The 17,884-nt window shown below is 39.2% G+C and overlaps 2 protein-coding genes across 4 annotated transcripts in view; one reads left to right on the top strand and one right to left on the bottom strand.

Moving 5' to 3' along the window:
- Cript (CXXC repeat containing interactor of PDZ3 domain) overlaps positions 1-3,371 on the bottom strand; it is an 8,729-nt gene extending 5,358 nt beyond the window's left edge. For both annotated transcript variants that reach the window (XM_005354707.2, XM_013349021.1), the window contains exons 1-3: positions 3,216-3,371; positions 850-915; positions 317-371 (exon numbers count right to left, since the gene is read on the bottom strand). In XM_005354707.2, the coding sequence (XP_005354764.1) occupies positions 317-371; positions 850-915; positions 3,216-3,231 (137 nt within the window). In that variant the 5' untranslated portion in view covers positions 3,232-3,371. The remainder of the gene's footprint in view (positions 1-316; positions 372-849; positions 916-3,215) is intronic.
- A 115-nt stretch (positions 3,372-3,486) lies between these two features.
- The window catches only part of Pigf (phosphatidylinositol glycan anchor biosynthesis class F), a 28,147-nt gene continuing 13,749 nt past the window's right edge, over positions 3,487-17,884 (top strand). For both annotated transcript variants that reach the window (XM_005354705.2, XM_026782857.1), the window contains exons 1-4: positions 3,487-3,575; positions 5,059-5,307; positions 7,222-7,313; positions 8,602-8,718. In XM_005354705.2, the coding sequence (XP_005354762.1) occupies positions 5,080-5,307; positions 7,222-7,313; positions 8,602-8,718 (437 nt within the window). In that variant the 5' untranslated portion in view covers positions 3,487-3,575; positions 5,059-5,079. The remainder of the gene's footprint in view (positions 3,576-5,058; positions 5,308-7,221; positions 7,314-8,601; positions 8,719-17,884) is intronic.

Below are 17,884 nucleotides of genomic sequence, written 5' to 3'. Positions count from 1 at the left end.
TTGTTTTTTGGAGACAGGGTTCAAACTCAGGTCCAACTCCAAAGCTTATGACTTTACCTCATTTCTTTGGTACCTTTGATTTGTAGGCAAATTAACAAGTAGATGAAATAAAAATCATGTTTTCTAGTAAAATAATAGAAAGTAGCACTAACATCTTCACATATTGTATAGGGTGGAGGAACAACTTAGGACAAACAGTATGTTTGTATGCCAACACTGCCTAACTCGGCCACAAGGGGATCACGCTAAAGTTCATTGCAGTAGGCTTGCCATTTCAAAAGTCACTTTCTGACTGCCCTGGTATGTTCTCACCTACCTTGCTTTTTTTGAAGTCAAAGCTTTGTTTTCATTCAGCTTCCTTCCTCCACTTTCTATATATTAAAAAAAAAAGTGCATACATATAAATTTACTTCTGTGCATTTAACATATGTTAAGTAACATACATTTTACACTTCTTAACTATATTAGGAATCCATACATGTAACTCAGACGATGAAACAAAAGATATAAAAACACAAGGGGAAATCCAGTACTCTCTAGTGGTTTAACAGATGACATAAACTTTTCACTTTGCTAATAGTGAAACACTAAAGCAGTGTCCATAGTATCTGATCCAGTTCTTATTTCCTTTTTTATAAATTTATTTTTATTTTATGTGCATTGGTGTTTTGCTTGCAAGTATGTCTGTGTGAGGGTGTCGGATCCCCTGGAACTGGAGTCACACATAGTTGTGAGATGCCATGTGGGTGCTGGGAATTGAACCTGGGTCCTCTGGAAGAGCAGTCAGTGCTCTTAACTTCTGAACCACCTCTCCAGCCCCAATTCCTATTTCCTAATAGGAAATACTACCTGTGGTGTTTCGTGCACCATCTTTCCATGTATCTGGAGTGATAACTCTGCCGAGTTTCTTTTCACCTGTTATAGCAAGATAGCAAAAGGAAAGTAGAATTAGTATCTAATAAATACACCATATGGAAATAAGCCCATTTCTTTTCTAATTTTAAAATAATAAATATACTATATCATTCCTGAGGTTCAAAATGACATTATGTCAGATTATAGTAGGAGCCTGCTAATGCTGGAGTAGAAACCAGTGAATGAAGACTTAAGGTAGTAACTGTGGGCAATGGATAACTGATTCTAAAGAAGGTTTACTGGACATAAGATGCTTTTGCTGTTTATATTTTAAACAATTCTGACAAACTTCAACATTTCCTAATTACCTACTACGTACAAAACAAGGTACTGATGAAAATAAAGCCTTGAATCTAGATTTCAGGGGACTTATACCAAGTTCACTAGTTTCTTAAGAGCTTGTAGGTAGATCATAGGAAATAAATGAACCAGGTGGATTGGTACACAAACCCAACATGTCTATTTCTATTTTTTCTTGTTAAGAATCTATAGCGTTTATCAGATTTTCAAAGTGATCCGAGACTTTAAAACAAGTGAAGAACCCTTCAGTAAAAATCTAAGTTGGAAAATAAAGTATGACAGTTGTGAGCTAATTGAAACAGTTGACATATCTGGCAATACAAACATGAAGAAGATGAAGTCAAACTACATAGATAAAGGACACATCCTGAGGAAAGGCATGGGAAGTTCAGGGTGCGCAACAGCACCAAGTGTGACGGGGGTAAATGCTGGTGAAAATGAGGCTGGAAAGATAAGCCAGGGCCTCATCTGCAGAGGGTCTTAGACACCCAAAATAGCCAGAGTTACTGCCTACTGTTTAAGTAGGGAAAAGGTGAGGGTGGAGAAGTGAATTTGATATGGATACATCAATGGAATGGATGTGCTAGCTGAGGCCAAACATCTCCCAAAGATTTATGGAGCCAGAGAAATAAAGTAGATTAAAAAAACCAAAAAAAAAAAACCCATCAAAAACAACAACAACAACAACAAAACAATACAAAACAAAAAAACTACCTGGAATTTAGTAACTGAAAGGTCAAAGCTTAAAAGTTCTTTTAGTAGCACAGAAAGCCAGTTTGTACTAGAAAGCTGTCAGAAGTAACTCTAAAAATCTGGAGACAACTTTTGGACTAATTTATGACACGAGCAAAGACAGAACTGTGGTGGTTGCCTGACATTATGGCTCTTGTATGAGCATACTTTTATTTTACTTGCAGGGTGAATGTGATGAGCAGACAAACTAGGAGGTTAAAAATAATAAAACACCAGATATTTTTTTTTTCAGAAGAGCAGAGAAGTAAATAGTGGGAGGAGGAAATGACCTTTTGAGGCACACAATAAAGCCCAAAGTATGTGCATTTTATGTTAATACCACAACGGATCTTGGATTCTCAAAATTTTTATATTTCTTGGAGATATTAACTCACAGTTTCCTTCTATCCTCAATGCCTGGTGGGACAAAGCACTTAACAGCATAAGAAGAATCACAAATAGCCGGGCAGAGATAGCGCATGCTTTTAATTCCACTCAGGAGGCAGACACAGGTGGATCTCTGTGAGTTCGAAGCCAGCCTGGTCTACAGAGCTAGTTCCAGGACAGGCTCAAAAGCTACAGAGAAACCCGATCTTGAAAACCAAAAACAAAACCAACAGCAAAAAAAGTTTTCAACAAATTTCAAGGGTTTCATTAGAACTAAAAGGGTGAAAAAGATCCTTTCTGGAAGCCAGAATATGAAATACACATTTTCTTTGGCGATTTTTGAGACTTTCTTCTTCTCCTGACCCAATGCTGTGGGTGTTAATGAAAAGAATGGACAGGATGGCACAAAATACGCAGTTAAACTTAACCTGTATTAAACGTTGCACTTTTAGACTCAAATACTATAGGGACATACTAATAGTGCTAGAAGCGATTTCTTGTTTATAATCTTAAAATGTAACTGAAAGCCTGGAATTTATACTTGCTATACCTGGCAAACTCTAGATGCTACCGAAAGATTTTGAAGATCCCTTTGAAGCAAGCCTCTTGGAACAGTCAAGAAGTTGTAATTGAAGAGATCCAGGAAGAGGGGCGGGATGGGAGCAACAGAAACAAGCAGAGATGCAGAACTGAGACCACTCTGAACACAAAGCATAGAACTATGCAGTCCCAGGGACAGGCAAGAATGACAGCGGGGCACGAAGGAAGACAAAGGTCACAACCACAGCCCCGCAGGAAAAAAAAACAAAGGTCAAGACCCCGAGAGAATTTCTTCAGGTCCCTCCGGCCTCCTCCTCCCACAGAAGCAGCCCTTAACTTACATTTTTCGCACACCATCCTTCCACGAACGGTCCCCTCAACCGCCAAAGCAGGAGCAGCGGCCAAAAGACATCAACAACACAACCGGAGAAGACTTCCCCTTCCGGCTACGTCAGCCCGCTTCCGCTCTCAGCATCGCGCTCTAGCCTATCCCGCATCCGGAAAGCCGCGGGAGGGTCAAACGAGAGCCGATGGGCGGGGCTTCTTTCATTGTCCCACCCCTCTTCACCAACGATTGGCTGTGGACTTGGGAATCCCCACCTCCTGGGTCTGCGCCTGCGCGAGGGCCATGGCAGCCCGTCGCACCTGAGGAGGGTGGGAGGCGGTGGTGTCCCCTTCCCTGCGGCGGGCGGGAGAGTTAGGTAAGCCGGTGGCGTGTCCCTCGCGCTCGCCGGGGTCGGTGCAGGACTCTGCCCACTGCCGCGGTGGTACCCCCCGAGCGCCACGCGCCCTGCGAACCCCGGGATGTCCGCGCGCGGACCGGACCCTCTCTGTCCCCGCGTCTGTCCACGGGACAGACCCTCTGTCGCTGCCTCTCAGGTCGCCCGGGTGGGCAGCACGGGCTCTCTCTCTGCTGACGCCCCTCAGTTGCCCACACTCCCGCCATCCGAGGTTGGGACAGCATCTCGAGCCACCCTGGGTGGGGTTGAGCTGCGGTGCGCACCGGGGCAAAGGCTGCGTAGGAGGGCTCGGGAGCAGCCGCGCCTTCCGATCCGGTTCACGTCGGATCGCGACTGCAGTTGGTGGCTTTCCAGGTCTGGAGTGCTGGGGAACTCAGGGTCCGCCAGTGTCCGAGGAAGGGCTCCATTCAACGAGCTTAGGCGTTTGGGTACCACTCGCTGTGTTAGATCAGAATTTTCAGGTGGCCCAGAAGCGCTCTCTACTCAGAGGATGGATTCCTGATCCCCTACCTGCCCGACCCCGGCACTGGAGGGAAGAGTCTCAGAAACTTTCCCCAAGTCTTTTTTTTTTTTTTTTTTTTTTTTTGCTTCCTTTTCTTGGGGAAAAGAATTTCCCCAAGTCTTTTCCCCACGTTCTTCTCCGGACCCCTGAAGGTTATCTTCGTGTTGAAGAGACTGTGCTTGAAACGACTTTAGTGTGCTGTAGCCTTGGCCGTGCCTGCTAACTTGTTCGTCCAGTTTGCTTAATCAGTATCATATCTACCTTTGAAAACGACGGTGTGAATTAATTGAGGGCTGGTAGAACAATGCCCAAACGGTGGATGTTTCTGTTTGGGCGGGATTTTCACCACAATGTAATATGTATTACTTTAAGTTCTTTCTTTATTTTAACCAGTATAACGTATAAACAGCCAGTTAGGTCAAATATACGAATTTAGAGACCATAAACGTTGTTCCTCCTACTCAAGTTCTACTTTTGACTAGAATTTAGAGTCTGTGACAGTGTTACTTTTTTCGAAGAGCTTCGGGAGCCATTAGTTGAACATAATGTCCATCTAACTACGGTACTCACCACCATTTGCACGGCCAAGTGTATACTTGGTTGGCATTTAGGAGCTAAAGTGATTGCACTTTCCTGATTTTGGCCAAAAAAAAAAAAAAAGGTAAAATTAGGTCCTTAATTGTCTCTAATACATGCCCCCTTTGCTGAAACCAGTCATGAGTATTTAAATTTTTACCGATATTTTATAAGGCTATGAAAGATATTTGTATCGTGTTAGAAAAATCTAAAGTAATAGGATATCAGTGTGTGTTCAGTGCTTTGAAACAAATATATTGCCCATGGAAAATTATTAGCACACGGTTTATCTTTAGAGTATTGAAGTGTTTGGGACATGGGGAAAAAAATCATTGTTCCATGTTTTTCTTAATCTTTTCCTTCCAGATAGCGACCTAAGAAAAGACCATGAAAGATACTGACATCAAGAGACTTCTGTATACCAATCTTCTGTGCATATTTTCCATTGTCCTAAGCATTTTTATCCCAACCATCTTCTTGGATAACTTCTCGATATTGGAAACTCACTTGACCTGGTTGTGTATTTGTTCTGCTTTTGTGACTGCTGTCAATCTTGTGCTATATTTAGTAGTGAAACCAAATGTATCTTCTAGAAGGAGTTCATTATCACATAAGGTAAGGTTTGCTTATTATTAACCAGTTTCTAGATGGAAGTAATAGTGTAAGAATGAAGCATTGTGCCCGGTAGTGGCGCCTGTCTTTAATCCCAGCACTTGGGAGGCAAAGGCAGGCGGATCTCTAGAGTTCAAGGCCAGCCTGGGCTACAAAGCTACTAGTTCCAGGAGATTCAAGGTTACCTTGAGAAACCCTGTCCTGAAAGAACCAAACAAAGAATGAAGTATTGTTATATCCTTGAGTTATTTACAGCATATAAAAGGAACCAAATTCACCCCCAAAAGCAGTAGCCTGTTACCTACAGTGTTTGATAGATCTTTGTTGTGTATTAATTGTGGAATTTGGCTCCTTCAATGCATCACAATATAAATATGAGCCTGTATAATCATTGTTTTATATCATCACTGAACACAACTTTAACACACTGCAGTTTATTTTCATTTATTTTTGTACATTTTTTATGTGGGTAGGTGGGTTACACTGTGCAAATAGATGTGGAGGCTGGAGGACAACTCCAAGTTTCATCTTTAGAAACACTGCCCACCTGCTCTGTACAGGGCCATTCATTGTCTGGAGCTCACCAGGTAGGCTAGGCTGGCTGGCCAATGAACCCCAGTGATCCTCCTGTCTCTCCCTAGTGCTGGGATTACAAGTGTGCCCCATATCTAACATTTTTTCTGTGGGTTCTAGGAATCAACTCAGGTCCTTGTTGCTAATTGTCTGAGCTGTCTCCCAGCACATGGATATTTTAAAAATATGTATTTTTGTTCTTTGGTAACTTTGTACGTGCACACAGTGCGTTTTGACCAATTTAATCTACTCCTAATCCCTACCTAACTTCCTGCCCTTTTTGTCGTTGTTGTTGTTATAACCTCCAGCGTCCCATATCCCATATCATGCATGGTCAACCTACCAGGGAGCACACTCTTAAAGACAATTGACTTCCTTTGCCTTAATAGCCGTCAGCTGTCAATAGCTTCCTCAGCTAGGGTTGAGGCCCAGCCTAAGTATTTGCTCTCCTTAAATAAGTGAATTTTCCAGCAATTGCAAATTAAGTCATTTCACACATGGTCTACCTTGACTAAACAGTTAAAAGTTTTCAGATATTAGAATCATTTTTTTCCAGAATAGTCACTATTCTATGACCCTTGACAATTGTGTTAAATTAAAATCCTCACTGAACATCCAATAATATGAAAAACTCCGTTAGACTGTTTTTACCACCTTAACTGACTTACAGTTTAAAATGTTAGTATGTGTTTTATAATTATATCTTCTTGAGTTTCAGGTCAAGTGTGTTCCAGGCATGGACTTATTTGTAGATATTGAAGCCTTTAAAAATATTATTTATACAGCAATATGAATATAATTTTGGAAATTAGTATTTTGCTTTTTTGATGTAATTTCTTCAGTTTTGTTTTAAAATGAAAGAAAATATAGTATTCATTATTTTCTGTAGATAATTCATGTGGGCTCACTGTGGGTTTTGTATCCTGACAGTCTTTATTAATAATATTGTAATCACACCACATAAACAGAAATCAGTTTTGGTTTTTGTAGTGTAGAGTATATTTGTGTGATATTTATCTCTTAAATTTAAGAAATATTTTATTGTGTGTGTGTGTACGTACATGTGTACATGCAATACAGCTTTCATATTGAGGTCAGAGAGTAGTTCTCTACTTTGATCGTGTGGGTCCCAAAGATTGAACTCTGGTTATCAGGCTTGGAGGCAAGTGCCTTCACCTGCTGAACCATTTTGCATTTTCTGTAGTTTTGAGGACTGTGTATGTGGTGAGACGTGATCCAGCTGTTTCAGACGCAGTGGGAGCAGCGTGTATTCATGTGTTAATTGGCAGAGTTGGTGGCTTTTAAGTGGGTCTTGAGTCTTCAGTGTACCCCTTTTTCTCTTAGGTCACCAGGGCTTTGAAGTGCTGCATCTACTTCCTTCTGTCTTGTTTTTTCCTTCATATCATTTTTGTTCTGTATGGAGCACCGCTAATAGAGTGAGTTCTGAATATTTACTTTTTGTTTTCATGTATTAATTTACTAAATGATCTGCTAACCTCTAGCAACTATAGTAGAGTCATAGTTTGGTTTGATTAATGGATCAGGGTAGAAAAAACTATCATTGTCCTATTTTTAGTACTGTTATGTTAAAAACATTGAGACAACTTAATTCTATATATATTTCTGTTATTTAGCTTTCTGATACTCATTTGTACATTGTAAACACCATATATACATACACACACACATACATATACACACACATTATAGCAATTAGTGTGTGGCTGTGAAAAACCTCCAGGTGTCCAGTCTTTTGACATTACAACATGATGTGGTCATCTACAAAGTTGTATTTAAAGACCTTGTGATCATATTACCAAAATCTGGCAATTTTGTAAGTTTATGATTTGGGATGCATTCATAGCTATCCTTGGATGAGGGCCACAGATTGGACATGCCTTGATTTATGTAGGCAACTCGCTATTGTAATATGTGTATATTGGTTATAAATAGTATTTCAGTGATCAAATATGATTTTAGAGTAACTGAATTTATTTTCTTAAGGGACATAGATCCCTTTATCAGATATTAATGTTTATATTAAAATTTAAGTCTTTAAAATTGGCCAGTTTCAAATTAGTGGAAACTAAATTCACAAATATTTTTTATATGAGACATTTCATTTTAGCAGTGATTAAATGATCATGGTGAAATGTGTGGTTGTACATGCACACATAAAGCTACAGATGCAGATACACACATAGTTTTATATATACAATAAACTAACAGATTATTCTATTTCATGCAGGGCAGGAAAGTTTTCTTGTCATGGAAAATGGTTTCTGTCATAGTTCAAGATTTTATCAAAATGCAAATTGTTAGACTCCAGACATAAACTCTTGAGGTGAAACTTGCTGATCGTTAGTGTAGTCTCTTAATGTTAAAAAACAAAAAAGCAGTTAAACTTTAGAGTTCTGAAGGTTGTTGAGGAAGAAAGCTAATTACCTAGAACTGAGCTTTTTGATGGTTTTGTTACAAGGCCTCAGTCTGGATCTTCAGATTTTTAACATTTCTGAAATTTGTGATTAAAGCCAGGTAATTTCTAGGATGTCTTTGCAGCTAGTAGAATGATTTAGTCTTACTTAGTGGGTCTCAGGTAGTTTTTCAGAGTCAAGTGTAAGAGGATTCTTGAATAGTGAATGCTCTCACAATGGTGATAGACGCTTGTGAATACACGGACCCCAACACTTTTGAAAGGTTAACAGGTTTTCTTTTTCATCCTAGGTTGGTGTTGGAAACATTTTTATTTGCAGTTATTCTGTCTACTTTTACTACAGTACCTTGTTTGTGTTTGCTAGGACCAAACCTCAAAGCATGGCTGAGAGTGTTCAGTAGAAATGGGTAAGTTGAGCATTTCTCTTTTAGTGGCAATAGTAATTCAAAAGAACTACAGAAGTCTCTCCCGTTTGTGTTGGTGTACTCATCCTGTGAGTGTTTCGAGGCATTTGTCTGCCTCTCCGAGATGCCAACAGGGGCGGTGCTGTTGGAGAACAGAGGCTGAAGGTAGACAGTTTGAGAGAATTCCAGACAGAGAACTACAGCTCCTGCCTCCACATTAGCGAGACAGAGTACTACAAGTACTCTGTGCTTCTGTGCGTTTCATAATGTAGAAATGAAGTTCACAATCTCGAAATGTTTTGTGTAGCCATCTCTTTTTATGGTAACGCTGAGAGTGCAAGCTTCACCGCGTCATTTATGTAGCTACCATACCTACGTTTTCAGCATATCTGAGTTAAAGTTTTAGCTTCCTTAAAGCCACTGAGAGATGATAGATACTAAAAATGGTTAATTTTTAACTAAGAAACCAGGCGAGTTAGTCTTCACAGTTTGCCCTATTTATAACCCAGCAGCAAAACTTCTTGAGCGTTTACTCTGTGTTGCACATTATGCTGGCTCTGTGTGGGCTCTAGAGTGCTCAGATTACACTGAAGGGGAAGGGCCGTACGAATGGAAAGAGCAGCTAAATGGCTGAAGTGCGATAAATCCCCAATCAGGAGTAGAGGGAGAGAGAACAGGGCTGCACAAGGGGACTGGTCTGCGGTGGATTGCATCAGAAGTCCCAAAGGCAGGAGGATGCTTCTGCAGGGTGCTGGAGGGGCACAGAAACTGATGTCATCTTGTGGTGTGTGTGATTAAGAAATCAGCTCAAGGAGAACAGAGCATGGGCTCTGGGTAGCCTGTCTCTGTAAGTTACAGTTTTCTTTGGAATGAGTAGTGGTTATTTTTTATATGGTCTTGCTGTGTTTTATTTTTATTTTTTTCTGGAACTGCTGTCTTTATGAGTATAAAGTTTCTAGGATGAAAATCCTTACAACTGAATATCGACCCCTCCCCACAGTGTTAGCATAGTATCTCCAGTGGAATTAGTTTATTTTAGTTTGAAAATTTTAAATATGGAAACTGGCTGAAACTTTTAATGGTTTAGCTAGATTAGTGATTTAGCCAGCTTTGAATTTTGTGTCAAAGTTATATATTTAGGGGACACAATGTAACCTGGTTCTATAGTTTGTCTGTCACTAGACCTTTGTGTTCTAAAACTTCCTGTACTTTGTAAAACTTAGACGGAATGGGAAAAGATGGAGTTAGAGTCATAATGCTTGGAGTCTTCATTAATGACAAAACAAAGAAGTGAAGAAATTAATAAATATGGTAGCACAGTTTTACATTGAACTGTTATTGAAACAATTCAACAACACATACTACATTAAATAATATTCTTTTTATAGGAAAAGACTTAAAATTTGATTCTTAGCAGTTATTGTGAAGTAGTGAAAGATGGTTATTGGAAATCTGGTCAAGAATTAACACCAGGTGTGGATGAATATGGCTTATGATACATTAAGTAACCTAATATAGTTGGGAGATGTAGTTATATATATTCCCTATTTATTTATTCATGTGTGTATATATGCATGCGCATGTATATATGTTCAGGTGCTGTTGTGCCGTAGGGCATGTGTGGAGGTCAGACAACAACTTTAGGTGGTTGGTTCTTTCCTTTCACTACGTGGGTCTCAGAGATTGAATTCTGGTCAACAGATTTGGCAGCAAGTGTTTTTATCTGCTGTGTTATTTAGGTTTCTTTTGCTGCAGTAAAGCACTGTGACCAAAAGCAGCTTGGGGAGGAAAGGATTTATTTATCTTACATGTTCCAGTCATAGTTTATCATTGAGGGAGGTCAGGGCAAGAAGTCAAGGTAGGAACTGAAGCAGAACCATGGAAGGATGCTGCTTACCGGCTTTCTCCTTTTGACTTGCTCAGCCTGCTCTCTTACACACCTTCATGCCCAGGGATGGCACTACCCACAGTGACTACGGCCTCACAGACCAATCATCAATCAAGAAAATGCCTTACAGGTCAATCTAATGGAGGCATTTTCTCAATTGAGCTTCCCTCTTGATATGATGTAAACTTATGTCAAATTGAACCATCATGCCAGCTCATGGGAGAAAAAAATTAAAAACGATATACAATTCATACACTATTAGTGTCACCTGCTGAAACATGAAATGACGATATTTAGTACAGTCACAGGTCTGCATACCCACCACTAGAGTCAACTTTAGGGTTTTTTCATCACTTCAAAAGTTTTATATTCTTACATCTTATTGCTACCCTGTTACTGTGTCTAAGCAGCCATGAATCTTGTTGCCCTCTCAGTAGGATTGCCTGTACTGGGCATTTTGTATAAATGAGCCCTACAATTTATCTTTTGTAACTGATTTCTCTTACTTAGCACAAAGTTTTCAAGGCTCATTCATGTTGTAGCATGTATTGATACTTAATTTCTTGCTATAGTGGTATTAGGGATTAAACCTTGGACCTTGTATGTGGGAGGCAAGCAGTCTACCAACTGAGCTGCATCCCTGGCACTACTTAGCTTAAGCAGAAAACCCATCAAGATTAAAATTTGTGTATGGAATGCAACAGTTATGTCCGAAATTGGAAGGGTAGAAGAGGTAGAACCATGGATCTCTGAAGAATGCAGAAGTTGGTGAAGTATTGGTTATCTCTGAGGAAAACATCTAAGAAGCTAGTAGATAAGCTAGAGAAGCTTTTCATTGACACTTTTTAGCTAGCCTGTGAAATTTGAGCCCTATTCAGAATGAGAATAATGAGTAAGATATTGAATTGATTTCTTGATTATTGAAAGTTAGGCTTGTAATAGGAAGCTGTTAGGTTCCTCATATGCCACCGAAATGTCACTAGACTATAAAAGCTACCCTTCCAAAAATTTTAGAGTAAGATAATAAAAATCAAAGAGCAAGCGTTCAAGAAATGTTTGTCAAATGGATTAACAAATATTGGGAGCATCTATCTCCCAATCATATCTCTATCTCAATCATATGTCTATCATATCTCCACCCTAACTATAGTTTGTCTCAATAATTCTGTTTGATTTTTAAGTAGCAGACCAGCAAATGTGGTACATAAATATCACAGAGAAGAGTACAGCTTTGCCAGTTAATGCATATGGAGTGCACATGACCCTGTCATTAGAGTGAACAGAAGTCTCTGTGTCTCCATATTGATTAGCGTAGCTAGAAGCATTGGAATGAACCTAAGATGCTGAGGGTGAACAGGTCTGTTTTGAATTGACATCTCACCAAGCTTCAAATCAATATAAAACGTTTATACTACTTTTAAGTGAAATAACTAAGTTTTAATTTATTTGTTCATTTGTATGTATATGGGTTTTGCTTTCATATATGTCTGTACCTGTATATCCCTAGTGCATGGAGGCCAGAAGAGGTGGTCGGAACTCCTAGGACTGGAGTGGCAGATAAGCCAGCTAGCATGTGGGTACTGGGAATCAAACCTGGGTGCTTGGAAGGGCATCAGGTGCTCTTAGCCGCTGAGTCCCCTCCAGCCCCTGGGTTTAATGTATTTATTTGCTTGTTCATGTAAATTTAGTGCTGAGCTGAAAACGCAAACATTTTGAACTTGAAGATTGAGACTTATATATAAACGATCAATTCTGATGCTTTTGAAATTTAGATACTTAATTTCATTAACAGGCTTTCACCATAAAGTTATTCCAGAAAAGTAAACAAAACCACTTCTTAGAGAATGTTCTTGTAAATAAACTGATGACAAAAAAGTAATTTGGTTTCTTAAAATATTTTTCCAGCTTCTTGTTGGTCTGCATAATATTGAATATACTTGATTTGCAAGAGTTTAATTTGGTTTGTCACCTTGTATTATCACTGTGTGTTCCTTTCACTGTGGACTGTCTTATAAAGGAGAACATAACCTAGCATATGCCTGTGCTTTGCAGTGAAGTTTGCTTTTTGATTTCTCAGTTTGTTTATGCTGTTATTTAAGTGTCTGAGTTAGTGCTTGGTCCCTTGAGCTAAATATGTTCCTGGATAGGATGCTCAGATCAGCTCTCAGTAACACCTGTTCTATAGATGAAAACAGGCTTCTTTTTGTCATCTTTATATTGATACAGATTTTATATTGAGAAAACTACCATGGATATTGAGTCAAAGATTTACTCATATAAAAATAGGTAACTTAGTCTGAATGTAGTCACACAAACTTAGCAAAGATTTTAATATTCATTTAGTGGGGAAAGTTTATATTAAAAATTGTGCAAAATATTTTTAGCCACCAGGAGGAGTTGTACCCCCCCTTTTCCTTAGATCAGATTCTATTTGGATTAAGCAGGTGTACTTACTGTTAATTGCATCCAAGTGGCCGATACACTAGCATACAGGAAGCACTCAAAGTGGCATATTTCAGTTGATATATAACATAATGAATTTCAGTGAAGCCAAGTAATATGGTCAGGTACATTGGCCTTATTGTCATGAAGAGTGACCTATAGCATTTCTTTAAGTACCTTAAAATTTTATTCATAGCATAATAATAGGCCATTTAATTTGTTCTCAGCCCTACTGGTTATGTGCAAATGTTCTATAATCATGACAGTACTAGTAGTAATAATATGCTTTAGATAAGTTTATTATGGAAACCTATGAAATGAAAATAAACTGGTATCAGTCCTGCAAGAAGTTAGTAGGAATTTGCCTAGTTTTAATTTTTTACCATTTCTTTGTTATAAAAGAATGCATGTGTGTACATATTTTTTAGCCTAAGTAGTAAAATATATAAATTTTGTAGTAAAGGCATATGATTTTAAATAAGATTAAAGTTAAAAATTCAAATAATGGAACAGAAAGTTAGAGAACTAATAATACTATTAAAGGAACAATAATTACAGATTTTATGTATTCTAATTTTGTTTCTTCATATAATGTGCAATTTTGAAACAAAATCAGTTACTCTAATGACTGCCTTATAATTTAGTTTAGCCCAGTGATATATGAACATTTGTGTGTGTGTGTGTGTGTGTGTGTGTGTGTGTGTGTAAAATGTACCACTTTTTGCATAGTAACCTCAGTTATCAGATCTTTAAGTGGAATGAAACCTCAGCCTGTATTGTGTGGACCATGGAGGAATACGGTGATGCTGTAATACAGATGCCGGTGCTTCTGGATACAAATAGGACATTCTGTGCTTCTTAAGGATTCTGCAAGTCTTTGTCCTTGGTCTAGGATGGGAAAGACAGTAGTTTCCTGTCCTAACTGCTGAGAAGGAGAATAGGTCTCTGTGGTTGAATTAGTCTGATATTCATATCACTAAAATTGTTCTGTGATTGGTTACTGTTGAAAGTTATCAGATTTTCCCGGCTGTAAATAAGGTGATGCACATCTTTGTTTCACCAAACTTAAGCAAGGGTTTCTTGGAACAGTATGAGCAGTGTAGTGCACATATTTGTTTCAGCAAAACTTAGGGAAGGCTTTGTGAACTAGGCTGCTGGAGTAGAACGCAGGGATCAAAGGCAGCTGATTGACACTGTCAGACTCGGGTCCTAATGTGAAGAATGTATATACTGCTACATAGATTTTCTCACCAACACAACAGCCATTCTCTGACTCATTGTCAGCTTTCCTTGTCTTTTATGAATCTAAGAGCTGTTTTCTCCTGGGCCCCTGCCAAGGACACAGATGGCTCCACAGTGGCTTCGTCTGGTTTCTAAAAGGATGTATAAACCCTGGCCAGGAGTTTTTAAAGTGTGAACCATGGAGCTAGCTAGCATTTACTCCACTTTAGCTGAGTATTACTGTTGGGTCACAGAGGTAGCATCTACCTTGGTCTTCACCATCCTTTCCCTTTGCCTTAAGATAAACAACAACAACAACAAAAGCCACAGGTAGGAAATAACACCCAGCATTCAAAATGCAGATTCACAACAGGAAAAATTGGAGCCAGTTAAGATGCAAAGACAGCACCGAAGAGAATTCATTTGTTACATTTCTGAGCAAATAGGTGGCCTCGACAGGTTGTCAGTGGAAAGTGTGAGCAAGAGAAATAGACATGGCACACAACTGTGAGGGTGGGTGTCATGGGGGGGGCGGACATGTGCACAGGCAATGAATAATGTGTTCCAGGAGAACATGCCCCCGGACCAAAACCAAACATTTTACACGATTTACCATAGAAAAATGTTATTAAGTATATTAATTTAATAAAAAGAGCAAAGATGAGAAAATGAGCCAAAATGAAGGAGACCAAACTGCAGAATCAGTGCCATAAATTCAGAACCTAAAGAACATCTTTCAAACATATTTTAGAAATGTCAAGAAGCCGCTGGGTGGTGCACACCTTTGTTCCCAGCACTTCGGAGGCAGAGGCAGATGTCAAAGCCTGGTCTACATAGTCAGTTCTAGGACTGCCTGGGCTACATAGGAAGACAGTGTCTCAAAAACAAAACAATGAAAGAAATATTGAGAAGCATAAAGTAAGTTGGAAAATCAAATTTTAGTGTGAAGGAAAGGTTTGAGCCAGTCAAAATAAATGAAGGGTAAGGAAAGGGTTGGGAAGCATGAAGTTACTAGAGAACATATGACAGATATGGAGAAAGGACAGGGAGGCTCACACCTAAGACTCCACGTGCTTCTGTTGTAAGAAGAGAAGTTAGGAAAGAGGCTCATTACACCAAGAGAATACTTGAGTGAGTTAGAGGTGTAGAGCAGAAGACACTGCAAAGTAACACAAACAAGTTGTTCAATGAAGAAGAGGAATGGAGAAATATAATTGTACCCCTCAAAGCCTCAGCTGTTCCAGCTAGCCGTAATGTTGCGATATGTTCAGCTTCCTCAGGGGATTAAAGCTTAAATGAACCTCTACACACCAGTGAATCTGCTCTTACCTGCAACCCTTCTCCTCCTTCAGGAAACTCGGCTTACACCATCTAACCTCAAATGAAATCTAGACACAATAAAAGAGAGACAATAGAATGAGCAGAAGATAACCGCATCTTTTTGTGTGTGTACAGGGAATACTCAGCAGTATTGGAGCTCTTGGAAAATGAACTAAATACTATAGAAAAAAAACACAAGTAGAGATGAGTTGGAAAAAATTCTTATTCGGACAAAATGATTTTTTTGTATGTGAAATGTAAGATAACTAGGGGTAACGAGGTGCTTAGAATCTTCCAGAGAGTGGGGAAAGCATGTTACTTGTAAGAAAGAGAGTGGAATGATACTGAACCTTTCGGGGGAACCAGGACCCAAGGGAACAGTGCTTTCCAAAAATCCCAGGCAAATATTTGTGGCAGTCATAATAAAGTCATTTTCAGATGTAAAGTATCTCTTCAAACCTATTTTTGAGAAGAGAAGGAAAGGTGATGGGGGATGGAGGAGAGAGAATGAGAGAATGGATCAAGATCTGACTCTGAACCCAGGCAATCGATCTCAGAGCAGCGATCCCGAGACAAGGAAATTCCAAGATGATAGTGCAGGATCCTCAGAGGACTGAGCTGTCAGCAGGCTGAGAGCAACCAGATAGGAGCAAGTGAGACACTTCAGAGAGAAAGGGGAGGAGAGAGAGGAAGCAAACATCTAGTGTACTACTGAGATAGTTTTCTTTTTCAATGTTTAAGATGAGTTAGTGACGGAGATAAACAGGTGTGTGTGTGTGGGGGAGAAACAGTTCTAAGCACCTGAGGAAAATTAAAAATTGTACTTATTAAGAGAACAGACGTGTAATTGTGGTTTGCTCTATGGTTATTACAAAAACTTCTTATCCATTCAGCTAAAGGGGGCAGTTTTAGTATTGAAGAGATGACACAGGGAGACGTTGACACAGAAGCTTGTGGATAAAAGGAGCTATGTCTTCTACAGTAAAACGCAGAAAGTAATGACAGCTTGAAATATAAGGCATGCAATATGTATATACTTAATATATAATATAAATATATATTTATATGTGATATATATTTAATTGGAAGCATCTCTATAGGGTGTAGAAATCAGGTAGAGGAGGAGACTTTTATTCTAATTGTTGTCTTTCACTTTAAAGATGTTACGTAACAACCTACCTTAAGACCCAGCAATACCACTTTTAGGTATATACCCAAAGGATGCTCAATCGTACCACAAGGACATGTGCTCAGCTATGTTCATAGCAGCTTTGTTTGTCATAGCCAGAACCTGGAAACAATCTAAATGCCCCTCGACTGAAGAATGGATAAGGAAAATGTGGTACATTTACACAACGGAGTCCAGCAGAGAAAAAACAATGAACTCTTGAAATTTGCAGGCAAATGGATGAAGCTAGAAAACATCATATTGAGTGAGGTAACCCAGACCCAGAAAGAAAAATATCATATGTACTCACTCATAAGTGGTTTTAGACATAAAGCAAATAAAAACTAGCCTACAAGTCACAATCCCAGAGAACCCAGACAGCAATGAGGACCCCAAGAGTGACATACATGAATCTAATCTACATGGGTAGTAGAAAAGACGAGATCTCCTGAGTAAATTGGGAGCATAGGGATCATGGCAGAGGATAGAAGGGGAGGGGAGAAAAAAGGAGGGGAGCAGAGGAAAATATATAGCTCAATAAAAGCAATAAAAAGTTACATAAGTTATTTTGATAAATGCATTCACTTAAAATACAGACTGCAGAATTTTTATAGTTTTGTATAGGTCTTGGTTCCGTATTTTTTGATGTTTATAGTATGTAGGATCACAAACAATTATGGATACGCTGAACAATCAAAACTGAAAACCTCTTGGATGTTTGCACTTTTTATTTTAATAAGCAAAAGTTGGTTACAGTGTGCGGAATAGTGAAACTGTGAGGAGCATCTTTGTTGGCACCAGTGGCTCTGATCACACGGTTGCTCTGATTACAATCCTTCAGTGACTTCTATAGCATGACTTGAATGCAGCCTGAACCATAAGTCTGCTGCATTGAGGTACTCCCACTTCACACTGGGTAGAGACTGGAATCCACACAGATAACTAGGAAGATGTAAAAAACTGGAACCTTCACCCTCAAGTCGTGGGAAAATCAAATGTTTTAACTGCTTGGGAAAACTGTCAGTTCCTCAAATAGCAGGTGACCCAGCTATTTCCTTCTAGGTATAATCCCAAGAGAGATGAGAACATGTTTCCATACAGAAATTTGTTCACAAATGTTCCTAGCAGCA

The sequence above is a fragment of the Microtus ochrogaster genome, chromosome 16 (genome assembly GCF_000317375.1).
Source record: "Microtus ochrogaster isolate Prairie Vole_2 chromosome 16, MicOch1.0, whole genome shotgun sequence".
NCBI lineage: Eukaryota > Metazoa > Chordata > Mammalia > Rodentia > Cricetidae > Microtus > Microtus ochrogaster.
Note: the sequence above shows the minus strand (reverse complement) of the source record. Positions and strands in the feature narration are given on the sequence as shown.